At 41.1% G+C, this 16,512-nt stretch overlaps 1 protein-coding gene across 1 annotated transcript in view; it reads right to left on the bottom strand.

Annotated features, from left to right (window-relative positions):
* svep1 (sushi, von Willebrand factor type A, EGF and pentraxin domain containing 1) overlaps positions 1–14,047 on the bottom strand; it is a 99,700-nt gene extending 85,653 nt beyond the window's left edge. Inside the window, exon 1 of the mRNA XM_062445111.1 lies at positions 13,508–14,047. Within this exon, the coding sequence (XP_062301095.1) occupies positions 13,508–14,041 (534 nt within the window). The 5' untranslated portion in view covers positions 14,042–14,047. The remainder of the gene's footprint in view (positions 1–13,507) is intronic.
* Between the last annotated feature and the right edge of the window lie 2,465 nt (positions 14,048–16,512).

Here is a 16,512-nt window from a genome sequence, read left to right on the forward strand (position 1 = left end):
ATGCCCCATTTTTCTGAAAGGAGTGAAAAATGTCTAGGGGATAATTGTGACTTCAGTTTTGCAAGTAGCATATGAATAATTTCTTTTGGGCCTGGGTTGAGAGACAAAGTGGTGTGTGGTAATTTTCCCTCTGGCAAAATATCGGACTCCTGAGGCATGTAACAGGAAAAAGGGGAGAACAAAAATTAGAAATACCTCAAAAACAAAGTAACTAAAGGACTGTGTGAAACAGTCTATTACTGTTTTGTATTATCTCATGATGTCATGATGCCTTTCGTTATTTTCCTGACCTCCTCTGTGCACATTTTCACACATTCAGTTACAACATAAATCTCCCTTTCTCATGTACAGTAAAGACACTACTAGTTGTTAGAAACCGTCACTGATTCATATCCACAACCGCACAGCCACAGTCACACTGAGGATGTGGCTCATTGGATGTGACTGGCCTGGTGGTGGGTTGTGGTGTGGTGAGAGTGGATGTTCTGGGTGTTTTCCTTTCTCTAGCATACAAATAACTGTTGTTTTCACTGGTTTCAGATATGCATGTCGAAAAGCGCTCATGGAAAAAGCACACTAGGGGGATTCAAAATTAAGAGTTATGTCTTTTTAAAAATCTCTTCAAAGAATGTGCACGCACACTTTGACTGATAGATCAATCCCATACACTGGACAAATATCAGAGCCAATACTGACCTAATTAAATGGATCTAGTATTGACCAGATGTGAGAGATCAAAGTAAAAACTGTTTCTTAGTCACTGTTATAAAATTATGCAATACAGCTGAAACAATCAGCCTATCAATAAAAAAATAATCAACAACTATTAATCATTTAAAATCAAATTTTATAGTGGGGCTAAATGTGGAGAAAGGATTTGATTCAGTGAGATGGGTGTTTTTGCATAACCTACAGGGAAAATTCGGCTTTCAAGATAGATTTATTAGAGTAATTACCAGCTTATATGACAGATGTACAGCTCCGGTAAAGATTAATGTGGACCTTTCTGACTATTTTGTTCTGGAAAGAGGAAGAAGACAGGGCTGCCAAATTTCCCCTCTCCTCTTTGCTTTATTTATTAAACCCTTAGGCTAATTAATAACACAGAGTGAAGCTGTCAAAGGCATTAAGGCGACAGGGATCGAACAAAAGGTAGCACTATTCGCTGATGATGTTCTGGTTTATTTGGAAGAGCTGGTAAAATCATTTATAGGATTGATTGCACGGCTGGCTGATTTTAGGAGTCTATCAGGCTATAAGCTAAACATATCAAAAGCTTAGGTTGTGGCCCTAAACTTTACTGTATTTAGAAATAACTCTGACAAAAGACCTATTACAATTATTACAAGCAAATTACAGTCCATTATCTTCAAAGATAAAATCAGATGGACACTTATCTGGATTCAAGGATAACTGCAGTAAAAATAAACATTCTCCCTCAGCTGCTTTAGGGAAAATGGGACAAATGGATTTCTCAGTTTATCTGGCAAGGAAAGAAACCAAGAATCTGATTTAATATCTTACAATTAGGAAAAGAAAGAGGAGGAATGGCACTTCCTTGCCTAAGCAACTATTTCTACGCTTCACAGTTAACTCCTTTGCTATATTAGTGTAATTGAGAGTACAAGGCCAAATGGAAGGAATTACAATTAGGAATGATTACTAATTTTCCACGATTGCTGATAGAGGATTTGCAGCCTCTGGAAAACCCTGGATAAATCTCACATTAAAATATGATATGAGGTGTGTTGAATCCACGTGTTAAAACTTTTCAGATGGTGTGCCTGATACAGACATGCCTACCAAAAGATTTGAATCCTGGATAAGGAAAAGGCTTACAACTTATCTCTCATTTACACACAAAAGTGCATTTTCAAGTTTTCAATTTGTTCAAGACAAACATGGTCTAGAGCAGAAAGGTTTTTTTTTTCAGATACCTCTAAGTACAATATTATTTCAATCAGACGTGCACATCTACAGACTTGCCAAGACCAAAATCTGAGTTTTATCAAATCCTGAAATCAGCCTTCAGTTCTATACCAAATAATTTCATTTCTAGGTTGTACAATGTTCTCTTTCATGTTAAAAATGAAAACACCTTGTAAATAAAAGAAAAGTGGGGCAAAAAGAAGCAGGAATGGGGCTTTCTGAGGACGCTTAGGGGGAGATTTGCAGTTTTCAAAGGTCCTCAACTAACTCCATGCATTGGAGAGAACACTGCTGGAAAAACATTATAAGATATTTAGACCCCACACCAGGAAAAATAAAATACGAGAGGAAAAATAAAATAGTTTGAGTTTGACGTGTTGGAGACAATGTGGCTCAGTTGAGGCAAATCATTTCCATATATTCTTGGGCTGTCCTAAACAGAGTTTATATTGGAGTGGCATTCAAAAACATTAAGCATGATATTCAAGACTCAAATACCCCTGAATTTGAATAATTTACATAATTTTCATTATCTGGGCCACATTTTGTTATTGCAACAGAGAAAGGAATACAAAGCTGCTGCAGGCCCTTTTGGTGGCAAGTCAAAAAAAAAGTCAATCAGTAAAAGCCACCAGCAGTGGGTTTAAAATGGAAAAGTTGACTCTTTCTTTGAGGATCCAAAAAGACAAATTCTATCAAATTTGGAATAATTATAAATCCAATGCCAGTAGACACTGTTTGACTCGATTAACGTTTCATTTTCCTTTCCTTTTCTTGATGGGAATAGTAGAAATATAAGCTCCCCTGGTTCTAATGTTTGTAGTATCATTTTTAATAGTGTGGGAAGAGCACATGTAAGTATGATAAATATAAACATTTCTGACAGATTGACATACAAGTATGCATAAATATGTAGGTTGCATTCATATGGGTACGCAGGTGAATAAAGATGTAGATGTAGGGAGGGTATACATAGATATATAACCAAAGATAAAAGACTGAAAGCTTGCCTGAGAACTGAGGCCCACAGGTAATGTGGTTTTTAAATACAACCTCCTGTACATATGCTCAAAACTGGAAAAGGGTTTCACATAAGAAGATCAAAAAGGTTTTGTACACCTTGCAATATTGCCTTGTCGGAAGATTTTAGTTTTTAACAAAAGAAAAACAATTTTCTGGTTCCAGCTCCTGAAATATGAATATGTATTTTGCTTGACAAATGTTGATGACTGTTGCTGAGAAAAAACAAAGAATTGGAAGATATTACCTGGTGTTCTGGGAAATAGTTTTATTATGACATTCTGTCATTTTCTAGACCAAATGGTTGATGGGTAAGTCAATAAAACACAATGCTCAGATTCATTGATAATGAAAGTAATTGTTAGCTGCAGATGTAATCTGTCATTTTAAAAACCCTCTAGAGATGAACTGCATCAATAGTCCAGTAGCCAAAGCCCTGAGTGTATGAGTCAGACTTGGTATTGAAAGAGAATAAGTGGCATAAATATCAGTGCACAAACATGTGCACATAAAAGTATGACATAGAGACACACTCCCTGTTGTTTCCACTGGCCTCAATCACCTCATTTCTATTCTCTAATTCTTTCTCTTAACTGGAGTCGCTGGTTTTGGCCAGAGCAAAGCTCAGTTATTTTGACCACAACAGCTTTAACCCTGGGCCAAGTGGGACACTCTCAATAGTGTCCAAACCAGCACATACTGTATACACTACGTCTACTGAAAAATGCTGGAACACACCCTCGAGGCAGGAAAATTAGGCCTGATGCAGAGGGAGAAGCAAAGAGAAGCACTGCAAACAGAAAGAAATGGAAGAGGAGAAAGACAGGCAAATCACCTGACGCTGAAGAGAAGACAGTGACTATAAACTCTAGTCACTCTGTCATCTCTATTTTGTGGTTTTTGTAGTCAGTTTTAAAAACTCAGCCTTTGCAGAAGCCAAATACTTTATCAGCAATAACATCAGTAATTTACAACCACTCAGCAAAGTCCCAAATAACTGAACGATGACTGATTTGGGGCAATTTTCACATAACAATTCCAACTCTTGCTTTTGTCTCACCAAGAGTTTTCAACACTTTGTTACACAGGATAATGAATGTATGTACTGTGTGCGTGTTCAAGTGCACTTTTGCATATGTGCATTTTATCCACCACCCAATGACAGACTACACTGTTGAAAAATGAAGTAACATTGTATGTTTTTCAAATCAGGCTTCCAAACCATTCAACACTGGGTTTTTCCCCAGAATTTGGGTTGGACTAAGTTTTCATGTTTAATATCTCTGAGGAGCTCCTGATGCTCACTGATCCTTCGAAAAGTGACCTAAAAGAAGATCTGTCTTACATTGTCAAGCCAATAGCTGCTGAAATGAATACAAGTGACACCAGATACAGTTGTTGGAAACCAATTGATCTTGGATCGGATTTAAAAGAAGTCTACTGTCTAACTGGAGGTTTTTGTTCTAAATGAGATATGCACCGTTTGGAAAATCTCTAACAAAATGGTTTGTGCTTAGAGTTGTATACATCAGCACTTCCTGTAATTAAGTTCTTTAATGACAAAATGACACATTCAAGATCAAGTTGCTCTGTATTCTCATCACAGAGCAGCTCTTCTAAGAACTTGTCATTTACTTCACTGATAGATCTCACTGGAAAGATTAGAGCAGGCCACATGCTGAAATTCATTTCCCCCAACCGCTGGGACTATTTCAAAGAGATCCTTGTGAGCATCCAGTGCCCAGTTTTCTGACAGGCAGCACATATTTGGGCCTCGTTCAGCCTCCCAAAGGTCTTTCGACACTATAGTGAGCTGCAGATGCACCCGCTGCAATGACTACTGAACTCAGCTGACCTCACAGCCTGCGTATCTCTGCCCTACCTGGCTGTCTGTCAACACTTCTCCACAGATATGTGATAGTCGGGGAATTCAAAGGCTTCCAGGTTATCCAGGGTGACAGCTAGAGAATGGATGAGTGAATTAAAACACATCTGTTGACCACACCTGCAAAAAAATGCATCCTAAATACTATTATAGATAATCTGACATCCAGTCAAATGTCTCTACTGCTACTACTACGTTATATTTTAATTGAAATAATAGCGTAGTTTTGCCTCACAGGGAACTTGAGAGCAATCTGACCTGTTTTTGTGTGTGTCTGAGAGAAAGAGATAGCGATGAATGAGGAGGCCTCAGGGTCCTTCTAGACGTTCAGAGGTCGGAAAGTAGGCCCCTGTTTCTGGAAAATACTCAGTATCCATTTCAGAGAGGAGGGCAGGGGTGAGAGGAGAGAGACGAGAAAAGGAACAGGAGTGCACAGGCCGCCGTTAAATAACAAAGGCAAATATTGTCCATACAATTAGACATGGCAAGACAGAGCAGAGTAACTATTGTAGAGGGCAGACTGTATGCATCTTGAATTCATGGACGGTTAGTTTTGACAGCATTTATCTTTAATGTAAAGACGCTGTAAAAATAAACGTACTGTATAACAAAATATCTCTCAAGCAGCAAATGTACTGTGTCAGCAGAAAGCTTAATCTGATTTTGATGATTTTTCTTAGGAATGAAGACCACATGCAGCAGTAGTTTAGCGAGCGTGAAGTAAAAGTTGACTTTTATGTCGACTAAGCAAGTAGAGCTGAAACAATAACTCAATTGATTGATTTGTCATTCAAATTAAATGAATTGGCAACTATGATGACAGTTGCTAGTTATCTGGTTCCAGCTTCTCAAATTTTGAAGTTTGCTTGTTTTCACTCATTCATATCATTTTTAAACCAAATATCTTCAGATTTTTAATTGTTGGTTGCATTTTTCTGTATTTTCGGAGTATTGCTAGACTAAATGATTCATCAAGAAAACCATCAGTAAAGTAAGGTACCGACTTATACGTAAGCAATATCTTAAAAATAGGCAGGAGTAATGTAAAGAAGGTGGAGGGGATGAATGATAAAAAGAGTCAACTCAAATTTAACTATGAGCTACCATAAGCTATCACTGATGTTAAATGATGTCGATAGTTTTAAGATTCCTGAATCACAGCTCATTCCATGAAAAGCCAAAGCAAAGTTGAAAAATCACTTAAAAACCGACCGTTTCCTCTCCTCCCAAAAGAAATATTGTTGTTGACAATACTGACAAAAGTTGGTCAAAGCATTTTGTGGGAAAAATGCTCCAACAGGCCTCAGTAAAGCATATTTGAGGTTGATGGACAAACTTATGAAAGAAGAGAATGGAGAATATTTCTGTCAGAGTGATTCAGTATGAAGAGGCCCAGAGGACCAGAACCCGAGACTAATGCATTTCTTCCTCCTAAACCCCTAAAAATACACACAGACAGACACGTACACACACTAATACATGTTGAGTCTATTGTGTCGATCACCATGACAGAGTCTGAATAACTTTCCAACTACGCCCTGAGCATAAGTGCCAGGTAAGCACCAGTGTGTGTGTGTGTGTGTGTGTGTGTGTGTGTGTGTGTGTGTGTGTGTGTGTGTGTGTGTGTGTGTGTGTGTGTGTGTGTGTGTGTGTGTGTGTGTGTGTGTGTGCGCAAAGAGTGGACTTGTGGATACATTATTTTGAAATTAGAGTTTATTAAATGAAAGTTAAGCACAAAAAGCATGTTATGGGTCACTACTGAAGTCAAGAGTTAAATCAAGATATCTGCCTGCAGCCCAAATTACATTAACATAGAACTCAGACTGGGAATCTCAGGTAACAGCAGCTTTCTAATGGATTTGTGACAACATTGAATTGATTTGGGGCAAACAAGCGTGCATCAATCTGATTAGTGATTTTGCTGATTTATGAGGTGATAAATAAAGTAATGGTAATGACCAACATCCCGCTGCAGACTCTAAATATTTAAATCTGTTGTCTGGTGTTTGTGGACGTTCCTGTCTGGCTTCGGTCTTATCATGTCCTTCCTAGCTATTAGGTGAAGCAGCCTGACTGCTCCATCCATGCTGGATGGATCCTCTGATACTGAGGATGAGGAGGAGGAGGAGGAGAAGGAGGAGGGGGTTAGTAGAGGGAAGAAGCAGACGGACTGAGTGGGAGGAAATGATTAAGGGGCGAGATGACGGGAAGTGGCAGTTGCACAGACAGGAAGCAGAGTCTTTTCTTATCAGCTTATCATGGCTGGGTCCTGCTTTGGGTACCGGATCAAAGAGGTGCACCTTGCTTTCATTTGTTGCACTCGTTTGCATTGGCTCTCTCACAGAAACTGTAGTCGCCTTTTTCCCTTTCAGCAGCAGTTGTACACTTATTCTAGAGAAGTTTGCAGGGGAATAAGTTTATACTTTTCTGGAAGCGGCTCCCCACCCTGCTATCTCTCCTCAGTTTCACTTACAAACTTCTTACACTGTGAGTTGAGCTCAGATTTATCAACAAAAAAAAAAAAGCCAGTAAGATTTCTTTAACTTGGTCGAAGTTTGCTCCATGACTCAACCAACAAAATTAAAAAAATGCTCCAGTGAGCAAATATATTTTTCAGAATAAAACGGCCCCTGAAAATCACCCACCCGTAGACAACATTTTCCAGCATTCAGTTGATGAATGGTGTTTATTTCCCCTCTTAATTTGCAGCGCTCTACATCTCATTACTGCCTATTCAGAAATTCATGCAAAGGCTCAGACTCTCAAACATTAACATCAAGTGTGTGTGTGTGTGTGTGTGTGTGTGTGTGTGTGTGTGTGTGTGTGTGTGTGTGTGTGTGTGTGTGTGTGTGTGTGTGTGTGTGTGTGTGTGTGTGTGTGTGTGGGGCCAAAAATGTACAGGTTCCCCACAGTGCAGTACATCTTCAGAGGACAAATATAAGCAACGTACACAAGCCTCATTTAATCTGATAGACAATGTTTTGAAAAACAATACAGCATATTTCAGCTGTAATGCATCAAACCCGGACGACAATGATGTTCCACCGCCTAACAGACTACCGGGGAGGTCTACGGCTCTGAAGGAGAGAATGATGGAGAGGCGAAGAAATGGGAGGAATGGGAGAAATTGCGCTGACTCACTGGCATGAGACGGAGGCCTCATGAACTCAAGCCACAATATTTGATTTGCCTATTGTGGTCTGGCGAGGTTCAATAGAGACAGGCGTCATCTCGAGTAGGGCTGCGAGACATGTGACTGACAAGTGTTCTCCGTCTCTGAAACATTAAATTTGATTATTTGTACACTTTACTCCACAAATGTTGCCTTTGGCTCTTTCTAAACAACATGAGGTGAGAAACACGCCTTGCAGTTGCAGAATTATTTTTCATTTTACATCCACAATGGTTATTTAAATTTAAGAACGTGTTTATGGTGTTTGAGAGTTGGTGAGTCAGCTTCAAACTGTGTTCGGCTGATTCTGCAGGACTTAAACCCTCGAGCGAAAACTGAGTTTGCAAGATTTAGGTTGACTTTACACATTTAGAGATATACTGCACATATACATTATGTCTATAAATCAAAGACGTACAGTACATTCTCATGCATTCACTCTGTTTACTGTCTATAATGTGACCACTCTGCCTTATAGTATATATGACAACCATGTAAAGACAAGCAGCTGCTCCATAAACTCTGTTTGTATGAGTTTGTGTGTGAATAATGAGCGTGAAAGTGTGTGTTTTGCTGGTGTGTCGGGCACATTAGGAGTCATTGGAACTTTTCGCTGAAGAAACACAGGAAAATAACCCACCTGCTAGTCCAACTTATACAGATTTCAGTCCCAGAAACACCACAGGCTGGCTGAGCAGAAAGCTCCTTTTATTATAAGGCCAGTAAACTACTCCAATATCTGTTCTGACCCAGATTCAAGAAGAGCCTCCCTATAAGTCAGGTAAAAACATTATTGGGAATAACCACCAGAAAGAGCCACATTCTTTCTCTCAATCCCTGGACTTTCCCCTCTTTCTTCTGCTTTTTTTTCCTGTCATTCTTCCATCTTTCTCCCACTTCTTTTCTCTCGTCATCTCTCTTCACATGCTGCCAATCTGTCTGTGTCTTATGCAACTATGAAGGCAGATTGACACGGTGAGGCCGCCAAGTCCAGTTTAGTGCTCGGCGTTTCTTTGCCAAAGCCGGGCCTGCCTGCACAGAGCGAGAGGGGGTTTTATCTGGCAACACATGGCAACCCAAAGAACCAAGAAGAACGCAAATTCTTCAGGATAAACGATCAGACAAAAAACAAGTGATGGCGGGGATTTTTAACTGGCTTTTACGGCTATAGTCGTTTCTCTCCTGTATTTTTATGGCTGACACTCGTATCCAAAGAAACTTATTATAAAAGCAACAATGGAAAAAGCTATAATTCCTGGATCAACAAGATAACAAGCAACCGATAGAATAAAATGAAAAGCTTTGAGCCATATTGCCTAGAGGATATTTGGCCACGAACAAGGCAAATACATTGAAAATAAATCAAATGCTAAAAAGCTGCAGGAAAATGGATTGACGTTTGCAGAGCAATTAAAATCAGTTGAGGGAAAGTGAACACGATTCAGTTTGTAGAAGGTGATGTGAACTATTTCTCTCCTGTTCCTCAAGGGTCTGAAAGCATTTAGTGAAAGTTATCAGTCAGCTCTTTTTTTAAAGAGGTCAGGAAAGTGCTGGAAAACTACAAGGCGAGTGATGTCATCAGCTACCAGGTCATGTCTGATGTGAGGCTGAGGAGACACAGATCCTGAAATGAGGCGCCGTGAATCATCAGGATACAGTGCAGAAATCCTAACAGACTCATGGTATATGACATTTACCCTCATCTACGGTATTTCACACACAGATGCAGCCCTGATATGGTCATTTATATCAGTAGAGCACGACTTTGAGCGCTTTTTTTAGAGCTTTTAATGCTAAATCAGTTAGTTTTGTTAATGTATCCTTTAATTTGTTTCCTTATCTGAATCAATGAACTTGTGAAATATAGATTATTTTATTTTGGAAAGTTCTCAAAAAGTTTCTAATATCAACATTATGCATTTAAACTTTGAGAAATTTGTAGCAAAGTGTGTTTCTATCATTGAAGAGGTATCATATTAGCTTACATGTGTTTTTTGTTCAAGTGATGCACAAACTGAGAGTCCTCGGTACACTTCAAAAGAATTCCTTTTCAGATCATGTAACTATCCGAAATTTTTACTGCAGAATTGAAAAAGACTGGTCAGATATTTCTGTAACTTTCCGAAACTGACAATCCAACAATCGTGCCCAAATTTACACATCGAGTAGCCAGATTTGCAGAGGTGTGAAAGTACGCAGAGGCTCAACTGATCTCCCAAGTTTTTTATGATATTCTTCACACAACTATCACTTTTTATGAGTACAACCAAGAACAACACCACAAATACACAAGGACAGACTGACCAAAAAGTGTGCGCCATATCCTCATTTGTTTGATTCATCATGTCTGATGTCTTTCTGTAACCGAGGGCTTTCCCATCCCGCCTTCGAGTGTGGCCGTTCAGAGCAGCTATGAACACTTGGTCACATGACTCATTGTAAAACCTATGTGTGACATATGTGTCGAAAAACAGCCTAAAGCACTTTACTCACTATAAGGATATATATGATGTCTGCTTATTTGGAATTTTTGGAGCGTTTGTTTACATTTTTTAGTTCAACACTTAATGCAATCTTTCCATAAACTAAGCAAAAAACATATAAATCAGAAGAGAAATCATTACCGAAGTGATACACACTGATGCTTGAAACCTATGATGTATTAGGTGAGAAGAGAGACAGCAGACAGACAGAGACAAAGAGAGCTGGAGGAGAGCCCTGTCTCTACATGCACGGCTGGTGGAAAAATGTTTCTCTTAATGGATCCCAGCTTTCTACAGCACTCACAACAGCCAAGACCAGCCAAGGGACTAAAATATGGCATTATTATTATTATACTGCAATTATCAATTATCCTCTCTCCCTTTTCTCTCTCTCTCTCTCTTTTACTTTCACCGCTTCTTTCTCTCTGATGTGCACAAACACACTTATACACACACACACACACATGTTCGCACACACCCTTAATTTTCCCTTAGATGAATACACAGAAGCATAAACACATGGAGGCACGTGTACAGGCAAAAGCACAAAATGACTGATTACATGCGCTCGCACACCGCAAAATTCCCCAATTCTACACAGTCATACATTGAGGCGGTTGCCCGACAGTTGAGTTGGCACACGGTGACAGTCGGATATGCGAGCTGTAGATTAGTGTTAGCGGATCCATCGTTTATGTAGCTAACGGAAAGAGATGACAAGCATTCCTTTTTTTTCACTTTCCAGACAGATTCACACGATAAAAAACAAACGATAAAACACCCAGAGATTAGGCGATTAATCACATTTTTTGTTTGGGTTTTTTTTTTTTTTTTTTTTTTTTACAGCATCTCATCCTCGATCAAACTCGATCCGTCAGGTGTGGGGCGGTTTCGAGCATGCTGGTTAAACTTGCGACGTCTGCGTCTGTATCTGCTAGGCTCATCTATCTTTCCAACAAATCTGTGTAGGCTGCACATAGCTCACCAGTTACTCACACATCGATCAAGTCGGGCCTACGGACTCTCACCTTGCAGATGGCACACTGGAAAGAAATAGGGGAAACCTAAACTGCAATGCACATTATATCACAAAATATACCAAGACGACTAAGACTGATTGTTGGCTCTAGTGAGTGAATAACAGTGAAATCATTACAAGTGTTTGGTAGCCAAAGTTAAGAGCCTGAGCAGTACGTGCTGGTTTTATTTTTTTAAAGCCATCTTTGGATAATTTAGGCTACTGCATCACTTGATAAATCACCCAAAACATTCAGAGTGTTTGTGAATAATGATAAGGCACTCATGTTCCACCAGAAAGCCTTTTCTTGGTATTGTTGTGGTCTTTAGTAGCTGGGACACGGCCAGAAGTCTCCTTATCAGCACTTAACTAAGGAGGGCGAGCTGAAAACCTGTCCTGAGGGCCAAGCTTTCAGTGCTAAGCAGGAGGATATGGTGCAAGGCTATTAGCTTGAAACAGTGATGGAGGGGAGAGTAAACATGCCAAAACTTAGCCTACCTATCTTTTGTCTGCTAAACTAGGCTGACATGTTATTTTTTCTATGATATATACAGTAGTTAGTACTGTAGCAACAGAATGATTTAGCTTTTAAGGAGAAAAAACATAAATTAGTACTTAAACTGAGCTATTTGCCTTGTAATGATTATTGATTAACAGCATGTCAAAGACTTTCAGTTATAAGTCGTTTGGACAGCGATAACCTCTGTTTGATCGTGTGATTGTGATTGTGTGAGATTTCCCTCCACCCAGTCATAAGATCTATTTTGTATTTTTGTCACCATGCCATGATGTAAGCCTTTTGGCCTTCTGGATGGTTGGTTTTTGCATCAGCAGACTTTAACAGTGTGACAAGCAAAAAGGGAGCTTGCAGCATTTCATTGACCCCCAAAAAACACCTGAATTTTGGCCGAAGAGCCTCACAAAGCTCCAAACTGAAGGCAGGTCTGATGCATGAGCAGAGGTGTGTGTGTTTACACAGGACCAGCTCCTATACCACCAACATGGTTTTTACAGCTGGGCTGTTTGGAATTGACGAATGAACTGTGCCATATGTCCTGCGTGTGTGTGTGTGTGGTTGGACGTCAGGCAGCTCAAATCAACAAACCATAAACAAGCTAACATTTTGACCCTGTGTAACCCTGTGTAACCCTGCGTAACCCCGCAATCCTTACCTCCACAACAGAGTCATTTTGAGACCTGTTATGCTTCTGTTAAGAGCCAAAACTGTCAGGAATAATGAAGTAAAGCATGAGTAGTACCGGACAAAACCTTATCAGTAAGTCTGAAGCAATTCATATTAGACCACACAGTTTAATATACAACACACTGCCCACGCATCACATACACCGACTGATTCTTGACCTTAATTCTTGACTCATATGTGTCTTGCTCTCTGTACGCCTTTTCAAAACCTACCTCTCAGTATTGCTCCATTCAGGTAACATTAGAGGCATGTGTATATACATTACAGTCCTATGTTTATGCATATGTATGTGTATGTGTGTGTGTGGTTGTGTGTGTGTGTCGGTGCATGCGTGCATGTGCTCACTCCTTAAGGTATTTTTATCACTGGAAACTCCTGAACAATTAGCGGCTTCCCCTCACTACCTGCTGGTGTGTAATTTAGAGGAAGCAGCAGCAAGGCCACGCAGGGCCTCATTAACATCAGCTTGAGCCACAATCACTCCCCGCACACACAGTAGGCTTAAGACTCACTGGCGCACACACACACACACACACACACACACACACACACACACACACACACACACACACACACGCACACACAGATCTTATGCCTAGTTATACATACAGAAAAGGGGTTCAGTAAAAGCGAGTCAGGCTCAATATGAGGGTGCCTAAGAAATTATGTAACTAGAATTTAAGAAAAGAAACTTATACACACATATGGATGCAAGTTTAGATGCACAGACTTACACACATGCTTCTATGGCATCAACAACAAACCCACTTTCACTTTATCTCTTGGTCTGACTCACCGCTGCCCTCTGGAAGGCTCCTTTCGTGTAGGTGCCCCCTCCTCTGTAGTTGATGGCTGGAATCTCCTGGTTGAACAGGGAACACTTGTGCTGGTGGGACTTGGGCGCAGAGATGTGGTCCACCCGCGTCACTACATGGGTCTTGGATGAGAAGGTAACCAACGCCACTCGAGTGTCCTCTGGTGCGACAGGAAAGTCAGACAGCATCTTGCGTATAAACCTCAGCTCACTGAGGAAGTTATTGGCCCCCACACTGGACGACTCGTCCACCAGGAAGACTAGGTCCAAGCAGGAGCTTTTCTCACGTAGTTCACGGACATTTCGCTTGAATGCCTGGCCGAGGCGCTCCACTTTGCTCTCGGCGCTCTCTGACAGGTTGCCCGCCGACGAGGAGGAGGTGAGGGGTGACATTTGCCTGGAGCGACGAGACTGCAGCTGGGGTTGGGATTGCTGTTGAGCTGTGGTCCATATATCCAGGATGCACAAGATCAGAAAGCAAGAAGTCCATAATGATGAGTACCTTTGTGGAAGCATAGTGACAATCAGCACAACACGTGCACTGAAGAAGGACTGTGTAGAAAAACAAAAAAAAGAAAACAACGTGGATCCTCTTCTGGAGAGAAGCTAGTAAAGATAAATGTTTCCTACGCCTGCCGGGACCATAGCAGACAGTCACAGCTCACTGCAGAGTTCCTCAATAGCATTTCTGCAAGAAGATGAGGATTCTTCTCTTTTTGTTCAAAATGTGCCTCTGTCCATCTGCTTCTTTCTCTTTCCAGTGGAAGAAACTCTGGTCCTCTTTGGAAAAATGTTCAGGCTTGCTCTCTATCTTTTCTACAAAATTAAATATCTAATCTGGCTTTTTCTTTGCAGGTTTTCATACAATCTGTCTAAAATGATATTGTTTAAAAGATTTGTGTGAGTCTGTATCAATCTGTATGTCCTTTCTTTCTACTACTGCCTTCCTCTTCTGTCTGTCAGTCAATTTTTGTAGTTCTGTGCATCAGATCCAAAACCACCCTAAGCCTCTTCAGTCCTCTTCAGTCCCAGTGTGCTGCCCCTCAGGCTCCTGTTTGCCTGTGTGACGCTCCTGCCTGCACCGTCAGCCAAGCTCCGAATGCTTGTTCCCCTCTTCTCCCAAAATCATTTAAAAAAAACACACAGAGGAGGAGGAGGAGGGAGGGAGGAATAAAGTTGGGAGACAGAGAGAGGCTGAGGGGAAAAAAGGGGGCAGTGCAGTCGTGGTCGTGAAGTCATATTTTTTCCCCTTCATCTCTCCTCCTCCTTTTCTCTCCCACCTCCCCCTCTCTCCCTATCTCTTTCTGTCTCTCACCCTCCCCCCCTTTCCTCCCCACCTCTTCTTTCTCTCTCTCTCTCTCTGTGTATCTCTCTCGTCCTGACAGTGGAGTGAGGTTTGATGTCAGTGCAGCGCCTTGCCTGTCAACTTGTCAACATTCCCAAAGAAAACATCAGCAACAGGCGCTGTGATCAACTCCATATGTCCACGCTCACCGTGCGGAGGAGATAGCATCAGGACGAGATCAAACAAAGTGAGAATGAAAGGTGGGATAAAGGGAGGAGCGACCAAAAAAAAAAAGATAAAGTCAGATTACAGACTCAGACGAGATTAAAGAAATAACGTCAGACAGATGCAAAGTTTGGCAGAGCTGAGAGGAAGGACTGAAATCTCAATCTGCGCCTCATGAGTAAGGAAGCACATATCCAGCCTGCTCTGGATATGTGCTTCATCAAGTCATCACTCTTTTAGTAGCTATCACTTCCTCTTCTCTTTCTCTCTGTGTATCTTGTTCGAGGAAAACAGGAGGGAAGAACTGCCCCTTCTTACCCTCTGATTTGTCTATTTCTTCCTGCACCACAGGGATTCACACACACTCTTTCACTGCGCTGTTTTTCTTCATCTCTTCAGTCTCCTATAGCCTCTCCCTCTTTCTCCTTCTCTCTCTCTCTGTCTCTGTCTCTCTCTCTCTGCTGACGTGTTTTCCTTCAGTGATTTTATCTGTAACCAAAACAAAGGCAGTTGGTGTTACAGAGGCACACTGCGCCTATTAAAGCAAAGGCTTGAGATTTACAGCAAAGAGAAGCACGGGCTCGTGAAGAAGAAGGAATTAAAGAGTCCCTGAGATATAGAAGGAGAGAAAAAGAAGTAGTGAGGGGTGCAAAGTAGAATGCAATGAGAATAAAAGAGAGAGACAGGCGACATGGCCCAATATGTGAATACCTGCCCCCATATGTGAATGTTGTTCAAAAGCTATAGGCTTTAATATGCTGCCAGAAAAGCCTCCACTCTTCTGGGAGGTCTTTCCATAAGATTTGGGAATCAGACTGCAGGTCTTTGCTCCCACTGAGCCACAACAGAGTTACTGAGGTCAAATAGCGATGCTGGACGATAAGCCCTGGCTCCCATTCAGTGTTTCAATTCAACCCAGAGGTGTTGGATGTGGTTGAAGCCACGGCTCTGCGCAGGGCCAGTCGAGTTCTTCCACACCAATCTGGGAAAAACATTTCATGCTCTTTGTGCACAGAGGCAATTGTAATGTTGGGAGCTCGCTGCTTTCTCCAATATCTGTATGTTGTGGCATTAAGATGTCCTTCAATTGGAGCTAAAGATCCAACACCAGCCTCAAGTACTGTGTGTGGTGTGGGTGTCCACGTTATTTTGGCCATGTAGTGTATAGACAGATAGAAACAAGACAGACAGATAAAAGACGAGCAGCGAGAAAGAGAAAGTGATGAAATAAAGAGTAAAAGTGGGAGAAGCAGAAACAATAAAAGAGAAAGTTGACAGAGGGTGTGTGTGTGTGTGTGTGTGTGTGTGTGTGTGTGTGTGTGTGTGTGTGTGTGTGTGTGTGTGTGTGTGTGTGTGTGTGTGTGTGTGTGTGTGTGTGTGTGTGTGTGTGTGGAGGCAAAGCTTTCCACCAGAGCAATCCAGTGCAGTCAGTCTTATGCTATTAGCCACAATGACACACAGACACACAGCTCGAGTG

This window comes from Scomber scombrus, chromosome 23 (assembly GCF_963691925.1).
Source record: "Scomber scombrus chromosome 23, fScoSco1.1, whole genome shotgun sequence".
In the NCBI taxonomy this organism is placed as follows: Eukaryota; Metazoa; Chordata; class Actinopteri; order Scombriformes; family Scombridae; genus Scomber; species Scomber scombrus.